We start from the raw sequence: 22,355 nt of genomic DNA on the forward strand, positions 1-22,355 counted from the left end.
GCCTTGGTCAGGGCTTTTCAAAAGTTGTATTATATAGGGAAAACTAGGTTGTTATAGTGGTCTTTGCTATAATGATAATCAGATATATGTGTAACTGATTAATATTTTAAAAAAAGATAAAAAATTTCAACTATGTCCTGGCTTTTGGTTCACTGCTGTATATTATGAAATATAGTTGATGGTTTATGAAAAGATCTCAAATGAACCACAATATTAGCATCCTTGGGGGGGGGGGGGGGATGTCTTGGGCTGCAATTGCTCATAGTGCATCTTGCCATTATGAAGAACATTTATAAGTTCTTTTTTCAGTTGAAGGTAAATTAGCCAGCTTCATAAAAAAAGTGACAGAGTTTTAATGCACACTATTGGCACACATACATACATTCCACTCATGACTTAAGCTATCATGTCTTAATTCTAGACAACTAGCAATTCATATGTATTTCTGAATAATTCTTTTGGTTGAAATTGTTTTTGTAATGTTTTAAATAAACATTATTATTTCACATTCTCAGTGATTAAGCATTGTTAATTATTGGCCTTTTATCCCCCTTTTCTAGATTACTCTTCTTCAGCTGTCAGCCTTGTTAAAACAAGCAGATTCCAGCAAACGGAAACTTACGCTTACAGTATGTAGAAACATTTAATATTTAAAAAATTTTAACTGTTGATTTAAAAAAATACTCATTACATTCTAGCAGTGATATCTCACCTCTTTGGGTATGGTGACTAGTTTCAAGTAAAAAGTGATTAAATGCTGGAATGCAAGTCTAAAGTGATCAGTGGACTGTGTGTGACCAGTATTCGAATTGGGTAAGAAGTGATATGGGAAGAACGTGCAATAAAATACAATGAATATTCAAAATGAAACATATTTTAGGATTCATAAACTCTATGATAGTTACTTCCTAAATGACTCTAAAGTAACTACTTACTAACAACATATGATGTTGCAAAAAATATAGATATCAAGATGCTTGAAGTTTTGCATCATTTACATCATTTTTAGGTGCATTTTGAAAAATGCATAAAGCATATGTTATATTGTTTTTGACCATGCTCATAGAATGGCAGGAGATAGGGGGGGGGGAACAAGAGGTTATCCCTGAAAGCTATATAAGAAGGATGGAGAAAGAGGGTGAGAAGTAGGTTTTATGCATGGAGAGTGTTGAATGATTGGAATACGTTGTTTGAGAGTGGTGAACACAGAGAATACAAATGTATTTAAGGCATGGTATGATTGAGCTGTGTATGTGTGAGAGAGAGAAAGACAGAGGGTCCTCCTGTGATGAGCCTATGACTCTGTGGAGGTCTTAATATAATAATATGCAGGTTATTCTGGCTGGACACATTTTATTTAAATCAATATTTGGAATTCTTTCACAAATTGTTTAGCCATCCATTTTTGTTTTATTAAAATAAAATGGTTTACCGTCATACAAAGATGCAAATGTACTGAAATTACATATTGCAATAACTCTTCTCTGGCCAGATTAGAATTTAATAAAATGTGAGATTTAGAATACATACAACAAGATGTCCGTAAAATTCCATTTTGTCTTCAGTCAGTATACATTTTTTTTTAAATAATTCAAAATGATATAATCATCTACACTGGCTGCGTTGATTTTACAGTAAATTCATATTTAAGATCTCTATTAAAATATGTCAAATCATTTCATTTTCAATCAGACTACCTGTTCAAAAATAAAATTATATGTCTAATCCAAAATATGGGTTTGGTATTTAAACTATATTCTGTACTGTATCTCTATTATATTGGTAATGTAATTTGGTTTATCACCATCATCATCATCATATTCCTGCCATGTACCCTCAAGGGGTGTACAGGATATGATAGTACTACATGAAAAATTTACCTCATTACTAACTTCTTATCTACAATTTTCCTCCAAATCAGTCTGTTACATGTCAAGACTCCAACATTATCAGATCTTATATTTCTATCATCTAACGCACTTTGTACTGTATCATTCCATCTATATTTTGGTCTTCCTCTGGGTCGTTTTCCTGCCAACCTGGCAGAGAACACTTGTTTTTGCTAATCTTTCCTCTCCCATTCTATTTAAGTGACCATACCACCTGAGGTTAGCTCTGCTAATGCATTCCTGGATGCTGACAGTGTCAAGTTCTTTCCTAATATCCTCATTTTTAATATGATGTTGCCATTGATGCCATCTGTTCACGCCTCTAATCTTTCTCAGGACTCTCATATCTGCGGTCTCTAGTCTTTGGTCAAGTGTTTTACTTCTGACCCAGCTCTCAGATCCATAAGTTAAAACTGGTTTGAACACTGTCTTGTATACAGCTAATTTAGTGTTCTGACTAATTTCTCTCTTATTCCATATGAATTTATTCAATTGACTTCCCACCACACCAGCTTTGCTGATTCTGTTGCCTATTTCTATATTGAATTTACCATCTTCACTAAAAATCGTGCCTAAGTAGCTGAAATGTTTTACTTGTTCCCCAGGTTTTCCATTCACAACACAGCTGACATTTTCAATGAATCTACCTATTTTCATTGTCTTTGTCTTTTTATTGCTGACCTTCATACCATATCTGTTACAACAGTTATTCAATTTAGTCAGAGAATCTTGCAGACGTGTAGCAGATTTATTTAGAATTATAACATCATCCGCATAAAGCAAAGAGCTGACGTTAACATCTCCAATTTTGATATCATGTTTAATACCACTTTCCTTCATAATGTGATCCATATAGATAATGAATAACAGAGGGGATAATGTACATCCTTGTCTCACATCAGATTTAACATTAAACCATCTTCCTGTACTTCCTTCAATTCTAACTGCTGACTTACAACTCAAATAAAGACTAAGTATTGCTTGATATAATGCCCCATTCACATCATATAACTGTAGCGTATTGAATAGCTTCTCTCTTAGCACCTTGTCATATGCCTTTTCCAAATCGACAAAACTTAAATACAGATCTTTGTTTTATTCCCATGCTTTCTCGACTATTTGTTGTAAAGTGAAGATCTAAACCTGATCTATTTGGCCTGAATCCAGCTTTTCTTCCACAATTCTTCTGAATTGTTTCTCAAGTATACTTACATAGATCTTGCCAGGAACACTTAGTAGGGAAATACCTCTGTAATTCTCACATTCAGTTTTATTTCCATTTTTATATATGGGTACTATGAGAGCTCTACTCCAATCATCGGGAATTCGTCCCTCTGTCCAGGCTTTCTGAACTATGCAGTGCAGCCACTGTAAGAATTTTATACCACCATACTTCAGCATTTCTGGTCGAATATCATCTACTCCTGCTGCTTTTCCACATTTCAAGCCTTTGATGGCTTTTTCTTCTTTAAGTATGGATATGTATTCCTGACTGCAAGCCTGGTCAGTGTTTTTTACCACTCTGTTCATCACTGCTTGTTTCATTTAGCAGTTTTTCAAAGTAATTACTCAATACTTCAAGGATATCTTTTTCTTCCATTTTCATGTCACCTTTATCATCTCTAACTCCTTTTACAGCACTCTTTCCTCCATTCCTAAACTTCTTCAACAACCTCCAGAATATATTGCAACCTTCTTGATATTTATTTTCTATATTCTTGCCAAAGTCCTCCCATGACTTTTGTTTAGCTAGTTTTACGCAGTGTGTAGCATTCTTGCATTTGTCTCTGTATTCTCTAAAAGCACAAGCTGACTTATTTTCCAGGAACTTTTGATATGCTTACTTCTTTTCCTTCACTGCCTCTTTAACTTCCTGTGTCCACCATGGAGTTTTAATTTTTCTATCCTTGAAGACAACTTCACCACATGCCTCTCTAGCTGAATCAATCAGGGTTTTCTTCAACGCTTGCCACTGAATCTCCAAGGTTTGATTCCTGTTCTCAAACTCTTTCATTTTTCTTCAATAATATTTGTGTATTTTAGTCTACAGTTCACATCTGAGAGCTGCTCAACTTTTATTCGCTTTAAAACTTTCTTACATGTTATTCTTTTCAATATGAAATTCAATTTTATCCTGCTCAAGACTAAATAGTGATCACTTCCAATTTCAAATCCTCTGTACACTCTGGTGCCCTGCACCAGAGAGAAAACATCGCTATCAACAATAACATAGTCAATGAGACTTTTCTTATTCCTTGCCTCTTCATTCCATGTGAATTTGTGCACATTTTTATGTTGGAACATGGTGTTAGTAATAACCAGTCCATGTCCTGAGCAGAAATCCAACAGATATTTGCCATTATTATTAGCTTTGCTTTTTTCTCCAAATTTTCCCAAAATATTTTTGTATGTCTCACAATCATTTCCTACTCTGCTATTTAGATCCCCAACAAGGACCAACTTTTCCTTTTTCATTGTGTCAGTTGCATTTTCTAAAGCATCAAAAAATTCCTCCACTTCTACCTTAGTAGAACCTTCTGTGGGCCCATAGGCACAAATAAGTCTCATTGTCCAGTTCCCATTCTCAAATTGCCCACATTACTCTACTTGAGACTGCCTGCCATTCAAGATTAGCCTCGCATTTTGTGTTGAATACTATGGCTACTCCTCCTTTTTCTTGATTGTCATTGCCTGAATATAACATTTTGTATTTATTGCTCAGAAAGATCTCACCAGTTTTTGTCTTTTTTGTTTCAGTCACCCCTATTATGTCGATCTGGTACTTATCTAATTCCTCAGCTAGCTCCATTTCTTTGCCATTCAGGCTTCTTAGGTTGATAGTAACGATCTTTAACTCTGGTGATGTTGAGTTGGGGTGTGTTTTCAGATTTGTTCCAGTAGCTGACCTTTTGCTGTTCGCTCTGGTTCCCTGGCGAAAACAATGGGATCCTTGTTTAATCGGGCGACGCCCCAGCTGGCATGAAATTTTGTCATGTTGTACCATCATTTTTTATTTTGGTTTAACCAATAAGAATACAATTTGGTCGGCTAAATCCCAAATTGCCAGCCCATCCTCGTTCGTTCAGTATCCAAGATTCCCAACAGGGTACACCACGAGAAGGTGAGGATTGGACATTAGGTCAGAAGCTCTGGTCGGTTCTCCGCATTCCTTTAAAGGCTATGTGGAGGTCTCCTCTCAGTTATACAGCTTTGATCCTTAAGCACCCCGTAATTTGGTTTAAGGGGTAAGATAATCCAGAAATCCTGTACTAGAAATCATATGTTGTCTCTAGGCTTGTGATACCTGATGTACATCGAGTCTTAGGTGGCAAACATTGATTTTACTCTGGGAAGACATAACAGTTTGTTTATTTGTTTCTCTTCTATTTCCCAGTTATAATTCTGTTTTTATTAGCACAATGATTTGAAATGGGAGCAACATGTTTTGTTTTGTTTTGTTTTTTTTCATCTAGTTTATCCCATAAGTGTGCAATGAAATTGAGATCATGGCTCTGTGCAGGCCAGTCAAGTCAAGTTCTTCAACACCCATCTCATCAAACCATTCTCCATGCACCACACTTTGTGGAGGGGAGCATTGTTATGTTGATACAGGAAAGAGCCCTCATTGAACTGTTGCCATATAGTTGAAAGCATAGAATTGTCTAGTGTCATTGTATGTTGCAGTATTAAAATTCTCTGTCACTGAAACTAGGGGCCCAGTCCCAAACCATGATGCCTTCTTCAAACTTCACAGTCGCAATAAATTTGGGCATGTAGCATTCTACAAGTATCTACCAAACTTAGACTTATTCATTGGACTGCCAGATGGCGAAGAGTGATTCATTATTTCATAAAATGCATTTCTACTGCACCAGAGTTCACTGGCAGCACGTTTATACCACTTCACCTGATGCTGTCATGCCCACAAGTCTAGCATCTTGCTGATGCTAGACTTGTGGGCAGCTTCACAGCCATGGAAACCCATGTTATACTCCTGATGAACAGTTGTGATGCTATTGGGGCACCAAGATAGCATCACAACTGTTCATCAGGAGTGGTGGTGGTGGTGCTATTGGGGCACCTGTAGAAAGGCAGATTTTTCCTGAACTGAATTGTTGCAAAGGTGGCATCTTGTGATAGTGCAATGTCAATAGTCACCAAGCTGTTCATTACAGCCCATTTTGCTGTTAATGTTTGTCTGCAAAAATTGCAAGATCACGTGCTTCCTTTTTATATCTGTATGAGCCATCGTTGTGATGAATATTTCCATATTCACTACTGCGAAGGATTATCCAAAGATTTATGATAACTGGCATTACTGAGACAAAGATTAAAACAGGTGAGATATTTCTAAGTGTCTATGATATGTCATATTTGTATAATAGTGAGCAGGAAAAGGAAGAAATAACTACAACCTCTTCAACACTAAGCATGAAAATAAACTCTCAAATGGCAGGTTCTGAACTGTTAGGATAGTAGCCATAATGCAGGTCATTCAAAATTAAAGTATCCCTGTTTTTTAAAGCTTTGTGGAGTGCCATCCAGTGATCCAAATGCTGTGAAACTTTGCAGGATTACATTGTGCATCATGCAGAAGCTATAGCTGCGAAAAAAGAAAAGTAGTTCCAAAATTTACCACCAGGGACTTTGTATGATGTACTGAATGTAGGTGTAATTTTATTTCTTTGTCGGAAGGAGAAAAGTGACACAAGCATAAATAATGCATTTTAATTCACTTCCATTGTGCATTTGCAGGCTGTATTATTCAATGTGTTGCCCCTTCCTGTTATGCCACGAACTGCATCCTTTGTACAGTTTGTTCAATGGCAGAATGCAGCTGGTAGAGACTGGTGTTGACACATGCTGTGTTATGCTGTCTTTCAGCACTGGCAAGTTATCAGGATAATCCCAATAAACTCTGTCTTTGGAAAATCTGCAGAGCAAGAAGTCACAGAGGGTCAGATCAGGTGAATGAGGCAGCCATATGGTGGGAAATGTACTCTTGATCACTCCTGCTTTTGTGAAATGTTCTTGAATTGACTGATATATGGAGGGGCCTCATCCTGCATGAAAATGACTAAATCCATGCACAGGTTTTGCTGTAGTTGTGGCACAAAAAATTATTTATCATATTGCATCACCTCTCTCTACAGTAACTGAGTGGGTTGCAGTACCCGGTTAGTGAATGTCCTCAAAGAAGAATGGTTCAAAGATAAATGCAGCTGTAAACAGGCACTAGATAGTAACTTTGGGTGAATGTAAAGGAATTTGTCGGATTGCATGCAGGTTTTGATTAGCCCATAACTGGCAATTGTGGGTATTCACAGCTTCAATCAGGTAAAAGTGATACAAGGAATGTTAAAGTGAATGTCATTTGACTTTCAAGGTCCTGTGGGCTTTGAAAGTTGACTCAATGTTGTTTTGAATGGGTAGAAATGCAGAATTTTCCAGAAAGTTGTGTAAGGAACATCCAATTATCTTGATACAGACATGCACCACAGGAACCAAGACTGTTATTCATGACGTGCTCCACAATGATAGTAGCAACTTCATTCACTTATAAACTGATTGGTTTGTGACCTCAGCCAAGTCTAACTCCCAACGATCCTGTTTTTTCCAAATGAATAATCATTCATCACAGAGCACATGAAGATAGTGGTACTCATCAACATTTGTGCAGGTGATGAAATTTAAAGATTTCAGCAACTGCTTTGGATGGTATTAATGGCCAGAATGAAGGGAAAAAATCCTGTGTCAATCTTTATAAACCCTTCTGGTACCTGCCAAGTTGTGTGATGACTGGTATTGGGTGAATGACCTTGATTTAGTCTAATAAGGCAGGTTTTTTTTTGATAATGACAAATCTTTATATGGCATCTTGGTAAGGGTCCAAAATTTTATAAAATTAATAATAAAAAAAAAACAGCACTGAAATATCTCTACAGTTTTCTGATTAGGCATTGGCTCAGCATGAAAGAATGACGAGTGCATGCAAGTGAAACTGTTAAACTGCTCTCCTTTAGAAGGTAATATGCTGTATAACTTGATTCAGTGAGAGGAATGATGAGTTATTCTGCACTGCCTAAAACGTGTGGAACAAAGCTGATAAGTCATTTACAAGTTGCAGTTTGACACAGTATGACCTTTACATTCCTTGTGCCTATAATCTTTAAACTATCAACCATTTACAAGTGATGATTACCTTAGATGGATAATCTTGAGTGCTGCAGTCTCCTGTCCCAAATAAGCAATGAAAACTCTGGAAATTTTCTCAATTTGGTTTTGTTCTTTAAGATTTGTCCCAAATAACTGGCTGCCCCAGATTATACTGTATTCCATAATATTCCAAACCTACAGAACAAATTCGTCTTCATTTATCCTCACTGTTGCTGCCCTCGTGAGCATTCTCCCACCTTAACATTTCCCTTGGGAAACATAAGATAGGAGACTCCATGGCTGTTCAAGTCAAATACAAACAAGGTCTCCTTCTTGTTCATCTACACTACTAACACATGTTATAGGTTAACTAACTTCTCATGGATAGGTTCTCCATTAAAAAAAAAAAAAACCACAAGAAGAAAATCTATAATCCAGAAGATGCTGTGAGTGGTATCCAATACATGGTCTGCAAGATCAGTTTGACCATAGTTGTGATTGCAGATGTAAGTTTTGTGTTCATGTAAATTGAGATGGTGGCTGACCTACCTGTCTGTATGAAGTAAGCCCACTTGGAGGAACAGGATACTTTATATACCCCAGAGCACTGAGAGAAGAGGAAGCTGATCTTTGGTAGAACAGATAAGGGTAGCAAGTTTCTGGTGAGGCTTAAAAGCTGCGTAGAAGTTGTACTTTTTTATGTATCCCCAGACATAGGGAACGGTGATGCCATTTCTGAAATCCTTCTGAAGGGATGGCCGAGAATTGGGGGAAATATTGTATCTATGCTCTATTGATCCAAGTTTTAATGATGCTATATTGCTGTGGGGGGGGGGGGGTGATGGGAAGATTTGTGAATGTATCTGCCTGTATGAGTGGGTTTTCTGTATTGTACAGTGAAGGAGAGGTTATCTTTCAGAGGGTGTGTAAGGTGTCTGGGAAGGGTAAACTCTTGTTATTTTCCTTTTCCATCAGAAATTGGATTCTTGGATGTAGACTATTGAGTTGACAAAGGAAGGAGTTTAATGTGTCTGGGTCATGAGGCTAAGCAGAGAACACATCATTCATATCTCTTTAACCAGATAGAAGTTTTGAGAGGTTGGGGGGGCTGAGTCTGTTGCTTGGTTTTCAAAGTTTTCCATGTAAAAATTGGCAAGTGGGGGTCAGAGTTTGCTTTGTAAATTTTGTTCCTACAAGAAGAATAACCAGAATTGATGACAAAGGAAAAGCGATTTAAGATATCAGAAGGAAAAACTTTTTTTTAAAAGTGTTAGTGTCATTCAAGGGAATATTGAATATTGAGGGGATGTCGAAGCTTACCAATATCTGTATTATTTAAAGTTAAATTTTCAATCGAGGTTTTAAAATGGGTCTTTTATGTAGGATGTAGTAAGATCAGTGAGGTGGGTGGGGTAAGAGAGTTTGTCAGCTGTTTTGACAATTTATAGCATGGAGTATCCGTGGTGGCATCTGCTATAGGGCTTAGGTGAAAATTGGGTTTGTGGATTTTAGGTAAACTGTATATCCGGGGGAGGGACTGAAGGTTTGAATTTTTTTGTTTTTTTGTGGTGACATGCAGCCAGGAAGATACATTATTTAAGTAGGCTTTTTAATTTTTTTATCCTGTGTGTAGGTAGAATAATATCCTTTTCCACTTATATTCAGTGGTGTTAAAGTCAGTTGTAGCATTACCCTTATCCACTCTGGTGATGACAATACTTATATCTTTTTGTAACTTTCTGAGGGCAGCAAGTTGGCCAGAAGATAATTATTTTTTGGAGGAGATGACTAGGAGAAGATATTGACTACAGCAAGTCTGATATTCATCAAACCAGCCAGCCTGGTTGTCTGAGTGGTTAGTGTGTCCACTCTCCAGCCAAGAGGCTGTGGGTTCAATTCTTGCCATGAGCATGTATGTTTGTGATTATCCTATAAACTCTGTGTGGAAAGGGAATCTGTGATCCTACCACTTATTCTAGCATAAGACTTCACTCCCAAAAGTCTGTGAGGTACTGTAGTGACCAAACAGCGTCTAAGGGCGTCAAAAGTGTGTGGGGAGTCTGATGTTGGCTATTTCCAGAGATAAGTGACAGATTTTACTTTGTACATTTTACATTAGTCTAACACCACCACCACTTCTTTCAGTGCGATGGCAAAACTGTGGCCAAGGCTTTGTGCACTAACCATGTGTTCATCAAGCCTTTTCAAATACAAATTCACTGCAGTATGGAGAGGTTGAATTTGCAGTTGTAATTTAGAATTGCACAGAATATTATATTTTTTGATATGCTTATTTTTTATTTTTAGGAATTCTTTTTGTATGGATGCCTCTGAAATGTCCAAGAAAATGGACCAAAGCTAGGGTTTGAGGATTGCTGAGAGCTCCAATTGTAATGAGTTTATGGTGGCATGAGGTGATGTCAAAACTTACCAATATATCTGTGTGATTTAATGTGATTTTCAATCGAAGTTTTTAAAATAGCTAGAATTTTTTTTTTATATAGGATGTAAGTCCAATGGGGGAGGAGGGTAAGAAAGTTTACCTGCTGTTTTGACAGTTTGCAACATGGAACACCAGTGACATCTGCTGTAGGTCATGGGGGGGGGGGGGGGGATTTGGCTTGTGAATTTTAGGTAAACTTTATATCTTTGGGGGGGGGGATACCGAAGGGTTTGATTCTTTGTAATGTCAGGGGGCCAGGAAGATGCTTTTTTCATGTAGGTCTTTTAATTTTTTTTAACCTTTGTTTTGGTGGGATCATAGTCTAATGGGATGTCCTCCCAGCACTTAAGCCTTTGCACATGGATACTAATTATTTGCATTAAAGAGGTGGCACACAAAGTAAGACAATATGGTAAGGCAAAACTATATTTATCTAGGCAATTAAATTGGCTCGCCTTTTTTAAAAGATGTTGGAATACAAGAATAATATCTAACTGCGTCAAACTAAAAATCAGATTCCATTCGAAAAAATCCCCCTGCTTATATACAAACATGCCATCCTTGCTGCTACCAACACTGCCATCAGCTCATCACAATCAGATTTCTGAGTGATTCTCAACCCTGGTTTTGATTCATTCTCTTGGACATTTCAGAACCATCTGCACTAAAATAATTCCTAAACATAAAAAATAAGCATATCGAAAAGTATAATATTCTCTGCAATTCTAAATCACAACCATTTGTGTCATTAACTATTGTGTTGTGTGTGTGTATATTATGAGTGTTATTTGTACTCCTTGAAGATGTCTCAGTGACTGAGACAAAATAGTAGAAGCATTAAAATTTAGTTTTTAATCCTTTCTTAGTGTTGTCAATACTCCATTAAACTTCCAACATTATGTAATTGAATGTAAATTATTGATCTAAATAAGTGGATGGTTGGCAGGCAGGTATTAGAAAATAGTATGATGGTAGTGAATCTTCCAGATTTAAGGTGACTAGTGGGCATCTTAAATCATTCCTTGGGCCATTGTTCACTTTATACATTAATGATATAGGGAAGGACCTGACAGGAGATGTTCAAGTGTTTGCTGATGCAAAGATAGCCAGGGTAATCAGGGATGCTACCGATATAAAGCACTTACAGAATGATTTGAACAGGCCAGAAATTTGGGCAAACGAAGTCTTGTTCCTCACTGATAGCTAGGATGAAAAGGTTTGAGGACACCGGCAGTTTGGAAGCACGTGCAAGAAGCGGGAGACCCAAAAAAATATTGCAGTTGTGCATGAGGTCGAACACGAGACCGACACACAAGCTTTCGCACATGCAGTGCATGTGAAATTTCAAGACGAACTGGCATTTCGTACGGGACTGTGTGGCGATCACTCAGGATCATCCTCAAGAGGTATCCTTACAAAATCCAACATGTACAGGAACTGAAACTAACCAATTTCGAGAGACATCATGAATTTGCAAATTGGGCTTTTCAACAGATGGAAAACAATGCTGACTGGCTGTCCTTTGGACTGATGAGGTGCACTTTTTCGCTTAATGGAAGTGTAAATGCGCACAACTGTTACATCTGGGCGAGAGAGAACCCACATGTGATTGTGGAAACCCCTTTGCATCAGCCAAAGATGACAGCATGGTGTGTGTGTTCACTACATCATTAATTATAGGCCCCTTTTTCTTTCAGGAAGTCCACAGCGTTACATTTCGAACTGCTTCTGTCACAGGCGAGCGTTATGCAGCGCTTTTAAAAGACAGCATCATTCCCTCCTTGCAAGAGAGGCAAGCGCTCCATAGTGTCATGCAGGATGGAGCACCTTCGCACATCACAGGTCCTGTCCAGCACCTGCTGTGATCGACATTTGGCGATGACCTTGTCCTCAGTCGCTCTTTTCCCGCACGAATGGCCACCAAGATCTCCAGACCTTACACCTTATGACTTTTGGTTATGGGGCTACTTGAAGTCACAGGTGTACAGAGGTCTGCTGGCGTCATTGGCCATGTTGAAAGAAGCTATTCACCATCATGTGACAGGAATTACAGCTGAAACCCTCTTCGATGCTGTGCAGGGTGTCGTGCCACGTCTGACGTCCATTCTCATGAATGATGACCATCACATTGAACATTTGTAATCCTAGCTGCGTTGCGAACTGTGCTGCGCTACTGCACAAACTACTGACACATTGAAGTGCCACCTGTCGGTGGCAAATGTAACTATTCTGGTAATAAAATTTTTCGTTATTAAAAAAAATCCCGTCTTTCTGTGCATTTCTGTGAAAACTGCATTGTTCTACTGTCTATACTTTTCGAATTATTGAATTTTAACTTTTTCTATTACTTTTGGATCACCCGGTATAAAAGGAAATGTAAAATTTTTAATGAAATGAATATTTGTTCTCTTATTTGTGTTGGGGTGGGGGGAAGCAAGAAGGAACCAAAAAATACTAGGCTTCTTTTGTTTTGTTTTTTTAAAAAACTCGTTTATTATAATGGCATTTCATATTGATGGTACTAGATTACAGAAAATAGATGAGGCTAGGGACTTCAGATAATGTTGAACAGAGAGTTGAAGTTCAGAGAGAATATTGCAAAAGTGGAGTATCTTGACTACTATACACAGATCTGTGCCTGGGTTTCTTAGGGATCAAGAAATAGTGGAGTGAGAATCCAGAGATGAGTGAACAAGCGGTGACAACTCAGTGGAATGCTTCCCCATGAGGATAAGTTGAAAGTGTGTAGATTGCAAAGTTTAGTTCAGGGGCAGAAAAGGAGATGTGATAGAAACTTATTAGTTACTAAAGGAATTCTGTAAAATTCACACGAGAAATTTTTCAATACATGATTGAGAAAGAACTAGGACTCATTCATGGAAATTGTGGAAGAGTGTGCAGCCTACATTTTTTGCTTGGAGTGCTGAATGAATGGAATGGATTATCAGAATTGGTTGTGAGTGTCCAGACAGTTTAAGAGGTATCATGGGCATCAGTGTTTAAAGATTATTGTTGATCTCACACAATGAGTCTTCTGACTCTATGGATATACCCATTTAATACTATAGTACGCCTACAGATTCGAGACACTTCTGCGCATGTCAACAGGAGGAGAATCCATTCTGATAATAGGGTAATCAGTCCATATTGTGGGATGAGTTGTTTATTATTACACGGCAGAAAATTAACTTCTCTTTTATGATCATTGTAGTTAACTATATTGCTTGTATAACAGTTGGAAAATTTTATCTATAAAGCACGTGATTTCGCATGTTGGCGACCAAATCGTACGTCCTTCATTTCTTTCTCCCCTTCAACATGAATCGACTATTCTTGGCAAGACGCCAAGCAGAGATCTAGAAACTGTGGGCAAACTATAATAATATAAGGGTGGTCTGAAAAGTTCTTGGCCTAAAAATGAAAAAACAAATTTATAATTTCAATTTTTTTTTTTTTTTTCAACCTAATCTCCCTTAAGACATACATTTATTCCAGCGATGCTCCAGCACCATTATCCCATCCCTGTAGTGGTTCTCAGTAAGATCTGCAAAATACCCTTCTACAGCTGCAATCGCCTCTTGATTCAAAGAAAAACAATGACCAGCAAGAAGACTTTTAGTTTTGGGAAGAGATAGAAGTCAGAGGGAGCCAAATCTGGGGAATAGGGTGGATGTTCCAACAATTCATAGTACAGATCCCTTAATTTTCCAATTGCCAAAACACTTTTGTGGGCAGATGCATTGTCCTGATGAAAGATGATTTTTTCCTTCTGCAAACCGGGTCTCACAAATTTTTTTGTCTAGTCTGGTTAAAAGATCAGAATAATACTCCCTGGTTATTGTTTTATCCTTTTCAAGATAATTAATAAACAAAATGCCTTTAGCATCCCAAAACACCGATGCCATGATCTTTCCTGCTGATGCAACAGCTTTGTCTTCTTTGGCGCTGAACAACCGGCTTCTGTCCACTGTTTTGACTGCTGTTTTGATTCTGGTGTGTTAGGAGAATCCAAGTCTCATCCATAATAATAAATCGACGCACAAAATCAGTTTTATTCTTGTTAAAATACTCCAAGCATAGATCAAAAACATGCTCACGTTTTCATGTGAGCATGTTTTTGATCTGCTGTGAGCAAGCTCGGCACCCATCTTGCGCAAAGTTTTTTCATATACAATTCTTCATGCAAAATATATCCTACGTGTCTTTTGAAATGCCTATAGTCTCAGCAGTTTCACACACCTTGACTTGCCGGTCATCCAATATCATATCGTGCACTGGATCGATGATTTCTGGGTGTTGTTATTACACTTTTTGGGCATCCTTTGGATCATCTTCAAGGCTGGTACGGCCATGTTTAAACTCGGCAGCCCATTTCTTAATTGTCGAAAACGAAGGAGAAGAGTGCCCATAAACTTTTATAAACTTCGAATGAATTTCTTTGGGCATTAAATCTTCTTTTACAAAGAATTTTATAACTGCACGATACTCAATTTTATCCATTTCAAGGGATACAGACAACACTTTAGCTTCACACAGCTGTATAAAACAAACTACTTGATAGATTGACTTGCAATTTCATGTGGATGCTTATGACAGATGTACCAACTTAGATAAAAAAAATCTTGCCGATAGTGCTGCCATCTATGGTTGAAGTCGAGATCTTTTCAGACCACCATCGTATTTCACCAAGTTGCTCTGTTTTGTACCAAATGGTAAATTTCAGATGGTTCATGAGCCTCATTTTCAAAATGAAGTTTATGTATTGGCAAAACTGTTTTCTTGGACTTCCTATGGGTCCATTAGGTGGCCTGTAATGAGGAAGAGTACTGAACATAGGTGAAAGTGAATGTCTAATTTGGTGTCCCAACCATCTAAGTTGACTTTTTTTAATTGTTTTTCTTAGGAGTCTTTGCTTGCTTTCTTCAAGAGTGACAGTATTAGTAATGTTATCTTGCCTTGTATATCCCAGTATTCTTCGAAAGCTATTGATGATATTGACCGCTCATTGGATAGTGATGTTCCATGCCTGAAAACCAATGTAAATATGGCTTGACTCGTGGTTTGATATAGATGAAGTTTGGTCAGTGAATTTTGTGTACCTTTTATAAATAAAAGAAGCTAAATATATTTTCCATATGATTTTTTTCATCTTTTTATGGACTGCATGTTTCATTTCCTTTATGTGCAGTTCTTAATTTATCTGTTGTTGCCATCAACTTCCCCATGTTCTTCTTTGATTGAGTCAAACTATTTTCTTCATTTTCTATTCACTCTCTTACTTTTAAACTCTTTTTACTTTTTCTCTAAATAATATTTGTATATTTGAGTCTGCATTTTTCATCTGAAAGTTTCTCAACTTTGTGTTTTTTAAACTGTCATACACATTTTCTTTTTGAGCATGTTTCTTATTTTTTCTTGCTCAACATTAAACAGTATTTTGGAACCACTCTCCTGTATCACTATAACATTAATCCAGTGAATAAGACTTCTGTTGTTTATATATGTATAAGGGTGGTCTGAAAAGTTCATGGCCTCAACTATAGATGGCAACACTATCAAGATTTTTTTTTAAGTTGGTACATCTGTCATAAGTATCTATGTGAAATTGCAAGTCATTCTATCAAGTACAGGTAACCCTCGTATAACGCGGATGTTAGGTTCCATAGAAATGGCGTGTTATATAAATTGCGTTATGCGTGACTTAGATCACATAGAAAAAGTAGGGTTAGGTTTCGAAATCGTTTTTTTTTTTTTTTTTAATTATATAAACAACAATGACATCCAACAAAAACAATATTTTTATTTAATTCAGGTAATTCATGTAAGTTAAGAAAACATAAACTATGAGACAAATACATAGTATAAAATTATAAAAATTAGAAATTGTACATAAATTTCATTGCACATAATTCATAAATGTTTCAGACAATAAAATAAAGCACTTATTTTAGTCATCATCATTGTCTTCAGAAATAACATTTCATAGATGTAGAAGTGGCCGGAGGTCGTCACCACTTGAAATCTCTTGGACATCGTTTGTTATAATTCTCATTGCCTACTTCGGCTGGTTTAGTTATCAAGAAGTCAGTAATAAGACTTTGCTTACCACTATGCTGCAATTTTTTATTAAGTTCATAATATGGCGCTAAACAAATATCCAATTGTCTCGTGAATTTTCCCGAGAGCTCCATCGAGGGATCATTATCCGTAAAATAACTTCCTAACTTTCTTGCCAAGTCCAGTCCTGCTGCTAATTTCTTTAAAATGAATTCTTTAACTGGATTTATCACAATCAGAATCTTCGGCAGAACTTTCCCCGCCATTTGGTTCGACGTCATCTATTAATTGTACCAGTTCCTCCTCATTTAAATCTGTTTCTCCATCAATTAATTCACTAATTTCGTTTTCAACCATATCGCAAAAGCCCTCTCCACCAAAAATGTGTACGACGTAGCTCAGCATCCACTGGAGGTACGAAATTTTGTTCCAGAACGGCCTGAGGCCATATTTTTTTCCAGCAAGCATTCAGCATAGAGGGGGGTTGTAATTCCTTAATGGACAGAGAAATGATTTTCACAACAATTCATATTGAAAACATTTTCCACGCTTGAGGCAGTGTCATGTTTGGATTAGATTCCATTTTTTCCAAAATTAATTGGAATGTTCGCCGAATATAATATGACTTAAATGTTGATATTATTCCTTGGTCGAGTGGGTGAATAAGTGAAGTTGTATTAGACGGCAAAAAAGTTATTTTAATATTTGAATATTTTCAATTTGTTGGGTGGTCTGGTGCAATATCTAAAATTAGTTGAATTTTGAAGTCCATATTCTTTTTCTTTGTGTAACTTTCTACATAGAGTACAAAACACTTGAAAAACCAATTTTCAAACATGCTAGCTGTAACCTATGCCCTTTTGTTGGCCCGCCAATAAACAGGTAGGATGGACTTGTCAAGCCCTTTCATCGCATGAGGATTTGCGATTAGGTTAATAAACATTGGTTTTGTCATATAATCACCTGATGCATTACTACAAAACAGTAGAGTAATTCTATCTTTGGAAACTTTGAATCCAGGAGCTGATCTTTCATTTTTCGAAATATAGGTGCGTTTTGGCATTTTTTTCCAATATAACCCAGATTCATCCGCATTGAACACCTGTCTGCACTATAACCACCTTCTTCAATGATTTTTAAAAGTTCTGCTGGGTATTTACCGGCAACTTCAACATCTGCTGATGCTGATTCTCCCTGGATTTTAACATTTTTACGCTTTTAACAGTTTTTAACGCTTTTTACAGTTTTCGAAACAACCCTTACTGGTACAAAATCCATGCTGAGAGATTTCTTCTGAAGAATCTTGATCAAGTTCTTTTAAATGTTTATAAACTTTGAGGGTTTTTGCTTAATAAGGAATTTTCCATCCAAAGGAATCTTCTATCCAAATCATTAGACATTTTTTCCATTAGAATATCGCGCACATGAGCAACGTGCTTTGCACTTACAATTGAACCAGCAATAACACTTTCTCGGATATTATGTTCATTTTGTTTGATTGTTCGAATTGTTGATTCATTTAAATTCATAGTCCTTGCAACAACTCCTGGTTTTTCTCCAATTTTCAACCGATCCAAGATTTTAATTTTTTCTTCGAGAGAAATGAATTTCCTTTTCGTTGCATTTTTAGTGGCATTACAATAAAAAAATAGTTTTACATATAATAAAAAAAAAGATTACATATGCAGGTAACTCACCAGAAAATAGACTGCTCAACTTGAGAATAACATGCTTATGATTTTTAATGCGCTTTCCTGGCAGAAAACAAAGACAATTTTCAACAATAAACAGTTTATATAACAAACCCTAGATGGCGAACTTATGGCACTTGTGCCAGAGGTAGCACGTCTGAGAATTTTGCTGGCATGTCAACAATTTTTCAGGTAATATCCTTTTATATGCTTATAAATTATTCAACTTTTTTTAATTATTACAATACATACAAGTTGAATTTTGTTTTACACAAGAAAGCAGCTATAAAGACGTGCAAATAAACTTTTATATAAAAAAAAGCATTACATATGTATGTAACTCACTAGAAAATAAACTGCTCAGCTTGAGAATAACAGTTGTAATTCTCAGAATAACAACAAGTGTTGAGTTGAAATGCTAATTCTCTTCAACTGAATTCCATTACATCTGAAACCATAACAACATTCACTATTAGTTTTAACACATTCACAACAGAGTGTCATTTATCGTTCCTACGGAACTTCTCATTACCGACTGGCTCAACTCACACAAAAGTTTCAACCTCTGGTTGAATTTTATGGCTGCTTGTTTGCGTTTGAGGTGACAGGCGAACTCACACACCCATTATATGGCGTGTTTTTGTTTTGTTTTTGTTTTGGTGAATTTTGTTTTACACAAGAAAGCAGCTATAAAGACGTGCAAATAAACTTTTATATAAAAAAAAAGCATTACATATGTATGTAACTCACTAGAAAATAAACTGCTCAGCTTGAGAATAACAGTTGTAATTCTCAGAATAACAACAAGTGTTGAGTTGAAATGCTAATTCTCTTCAACTGAATTCCATTACATCTGAAACCATAACAACATTCACTATTGGTTTTAACACATTCACAACAGAGTGTCATTTATCGTTCCTACGGAACTTCTCATTACCGACTGGCTCAACTCACACAAAAGTTTCAACCTCTGGTTGAATTTTATGGTTGCTTGTTTGCATTTGAGGTGACAGGCGAACTCACACACCCATTATATGGCATGCTTCAATTCTTGGTAGAATTTTATTTGAAGTTAGCCTTTGTGATCTGTCATAATGACATCGAGAATTTCAAATGCAATAAAACAAACACTTATTTCATAATTGAAAAATTGGACAATAGTTTATAGTTAGATACCATGTTTCAGTACAACATATGATTTTGCTCGCGTCTATACAGCATAGTTTCTGTGAGAGGGGGGACATGTGATTTATTAGTTAGCACTATTTTTATTCCAGCTGTCTGTAATTGAGAATTACACAGAGTGCAAAAGCCTCTGTACACTACCTTATTCAGGGATACAATAAAACTAAATTCCATACTTATAACTACTTGCTCGATTCGGGCAGACACAAATTTTTTTAAGTCCCGCTGTGAAAAATATATGAAAAAATAAATAAAGGGTTACTAGAAATTGTAGACCGCGTTATATCGAAACTGCGTTGAACAAGGATTTCTACAATTTATAGACCGCGTTGTATAAGTACCGTGTTATTCGAGGGTTACCTATACTTTGTTTTATACAGCTGTCTGAAGCCAAAGTGTTGTCTGTATCCCTTGAAATGGATAAAATTGAGCATCGTACTGTATTAAAACATATGTATTAGTCTTAAGGGAGGGTTATGTTGAAAAATAAAAATAATTTTGAAATTATAAATTCGTTTTTTCATTGTTAGGCCAAGAACTTTTCAGACCACCCTCATGAATTTCTGTACTTTTTTAAAAATTTAATCTGGTTTATTTAGTCTTAATTTCTAGGTAAGTTATTACAATAATCTGAATTTGTTTCAATAAGATCATAATTTGGACAGACCTCTAGAAGTTTTGAAATTAGACAGAAAGAATATGTGGGAGATGGCAATCACAATAGAATCATCACATCTGGTTTAGCTCATCATTTCTCAACATCAAATCACGTTATAGATTGGAAAAACAGTTCTATGCCTTACATCGAGAATGACTACAGACACAGAACTTTCAAAGAAGCAGCAGTGGTGCTATGCACAGGCAATAATTTAAATAGAAATCAAGGTGCTATTCTTAAAGACATATGGAAATATCTCATCAATTCTTTCAGTCAACAGAACTACACTATGCGAAAAACTACACAACACGTGGTCATGTACCGGATTCTGACTGAAGCATTCGAACGCATGCACGCTATCAAACACGAATTATCAAATGTAACGGGCTAGCAGTTACTAAAGTGTATGTTTTCATGTAACTTGATGCATTTGTTTTCACACCAGTACAGCCTTGAAAATGCTAGACAGTGCCTAGTGAAACTTGTTGGCTCTTTGTATTAGTAATCATTAAATCTTATGGCCTTTTAACAATAAAAGTTCTTAGTTTTAATACATTAGACCAAATATGAACAATTTAAGATCATAATTTATTTATTTTCAGCGGTTAGCTTCAGCTCCTGTTCCATTCATGGTTTTATCTATTACTGGGAATCCTTGTAATGAAGACTTTCTAGCAGTATGTGGATTGAAGGTATGGGTGTATATTACCTTAAATCAGTGTTTCTGAAGCTTTTTTTTTTCCCCTGACAATGATAACATTATAGAGATTTATTTTATAATAGCAAATAATAATAATAATAAATAAATAAATAAAAAGATTAATTAGATTGAAGAAATTAAAGGGAAATTTTTATTTGTTAAAAAATACATTCCTGGTCAAAATACTGTTTAATTTATGATTGACATCAATAAAGTTTTAAGGGGATTTGCATTTCTGCATTTTGGAATCACAGATTCTCTTAATATCAGAAACAATAATTGAAAGCTGAATTCTCATTAGCATCTAGTCTCTTCTTTTATTTTGTCTTTATTGCAGTATAATATGAAAATTCGTCTAACCTTAATAAGTCATTGGAAGTATGCACATTTAGTTATGTGCTGGATGCCTGCTTATTATGATTAATTGGATAAAAACAAATACCTTAAAAAATAGTTTCCATTGCTCATCTAATGTAGAGCAGTGAAAAGTTTTTTTTTTCAATAAAATTATCTGAATGTTGCTTTGTTGACACCATAATAATACAATATACAGATGGTGATCTAATAAAAAATATGTAAAAAGAAAGTTATTGCAACCTTTCCTTTTTAATGAAAATATGTGTATTAAAATAAACAACTGTGAACTACTTTCCGTTTTTAAAAAAAATGAAGAATTTAACAAAAAAAAGTACATTAAGTAAAAAACAGCATATTTGGAAACCTGGTGAAAAAATGACATATGGTGAATACAGTTATAATAAACACCATCCATTACATTTAAATTAAAAAAAACTTAATAAAAGAAATTAAATGAAAAAATGTCTTCTTTGGTGATCTAAAACAACACAAAAACCCATCTATGGAATCGTTTATTTAGTCAGTTGACTGCCCTCACTTTTAGTGAGACATCTGAGTAGTGTTCCCTATAAGAGAAAGTCAGTTTGATTGGATGATGATCTTTGATCAATTTTTGTAGTTGCTTGGTGGACAGTGTCTGGTTAATTTTGGAGGGAGAAAACCAGGGATCTTTTCTACATTCCTAATGTTGTCATTGGTGCTGTCCAACCACGGATGCAAGACCCCCTCGACACTTCTGAGCATGGCAGAAAAAAGCAAAACCCATTCTGATAATCCCCAGAAAAAGGGTAATCAATGATGAGTGTTTATTATTATATATCGGAAAATTAGCTTTTCTTTTACAAAAATTCTAGTTTTTAAAGTGGTAACTATTTTGCTTGTACAAGTTGGAAAATTTTATGTATGAAGTACGTGATTTTGCATGATTTTTACATACAAATTTGTACATCATCTTATTCCTTTCTCCCCTTAAACATGAATTGACTCTTCTTGGCACTGTGCTTGCCTGAGTTCTCTCATATGTGGTCAGACAGTATGCAACAAGTCATTAAAAAAATTTCTGGATGCTATTGTGGAGTGGATAGATTCTTATCATTCTTCTGAAGGTGGGAAGGAGCGAGTCAGGATAAATGTACATCACTCAATATGAATCAATCTTAACTAAGCTGTGAATGCTCCATCATGATCAGGGTCATGAGACTGTGTTATCAGTTTGTGT

At 36.1% G+C, this 22,355-nt stretch overlaps 1 protein-coding gene across 3 annotated transcripts in view; it reads left to right on the plus strand.

Annotated features, from left to right (window-relative positions):
• The window catches only part of poe (E3 ubiquitin-protein ligase-like protein poe), an 801,929-nt gene that overhangs the window by 469,908 nt on the left and 309,666 nt on the right, over positions 1-22,355 (plus strand). For all 3 annotated transcript variants that reach the window (XM_090405892.1, XM_090405894.1, XM_090405895.1), the window contains 2 exons: positions 561-629; positions 20,682-20,771. In XM_090405892.1, coding sequence (XP_090262018.1) covers positions 561-629; positions 20,682-20,771 — 159 coding nt within the window. The remainder of the gene's footprint in view (positions 1-560; positions 630-20,681; positions 20,772-22,355) is intronic.

Source organism: Typopeltis vanoorti, chromosome 15, assembly GCF_054136105.1.
Source record: "Typopeltis vanoorti isolate ZY-2024b chromosome 15, IOZ_Tvanoo_1.0, whole genome shotgun sequence".
Taxonomy (NCBI): Eukaryota; Metazoa; Arthropoda; class Arachnida; order Uropygi; family Thelyphonidae; genus Typopeltis; species Typopeltis vanoorti.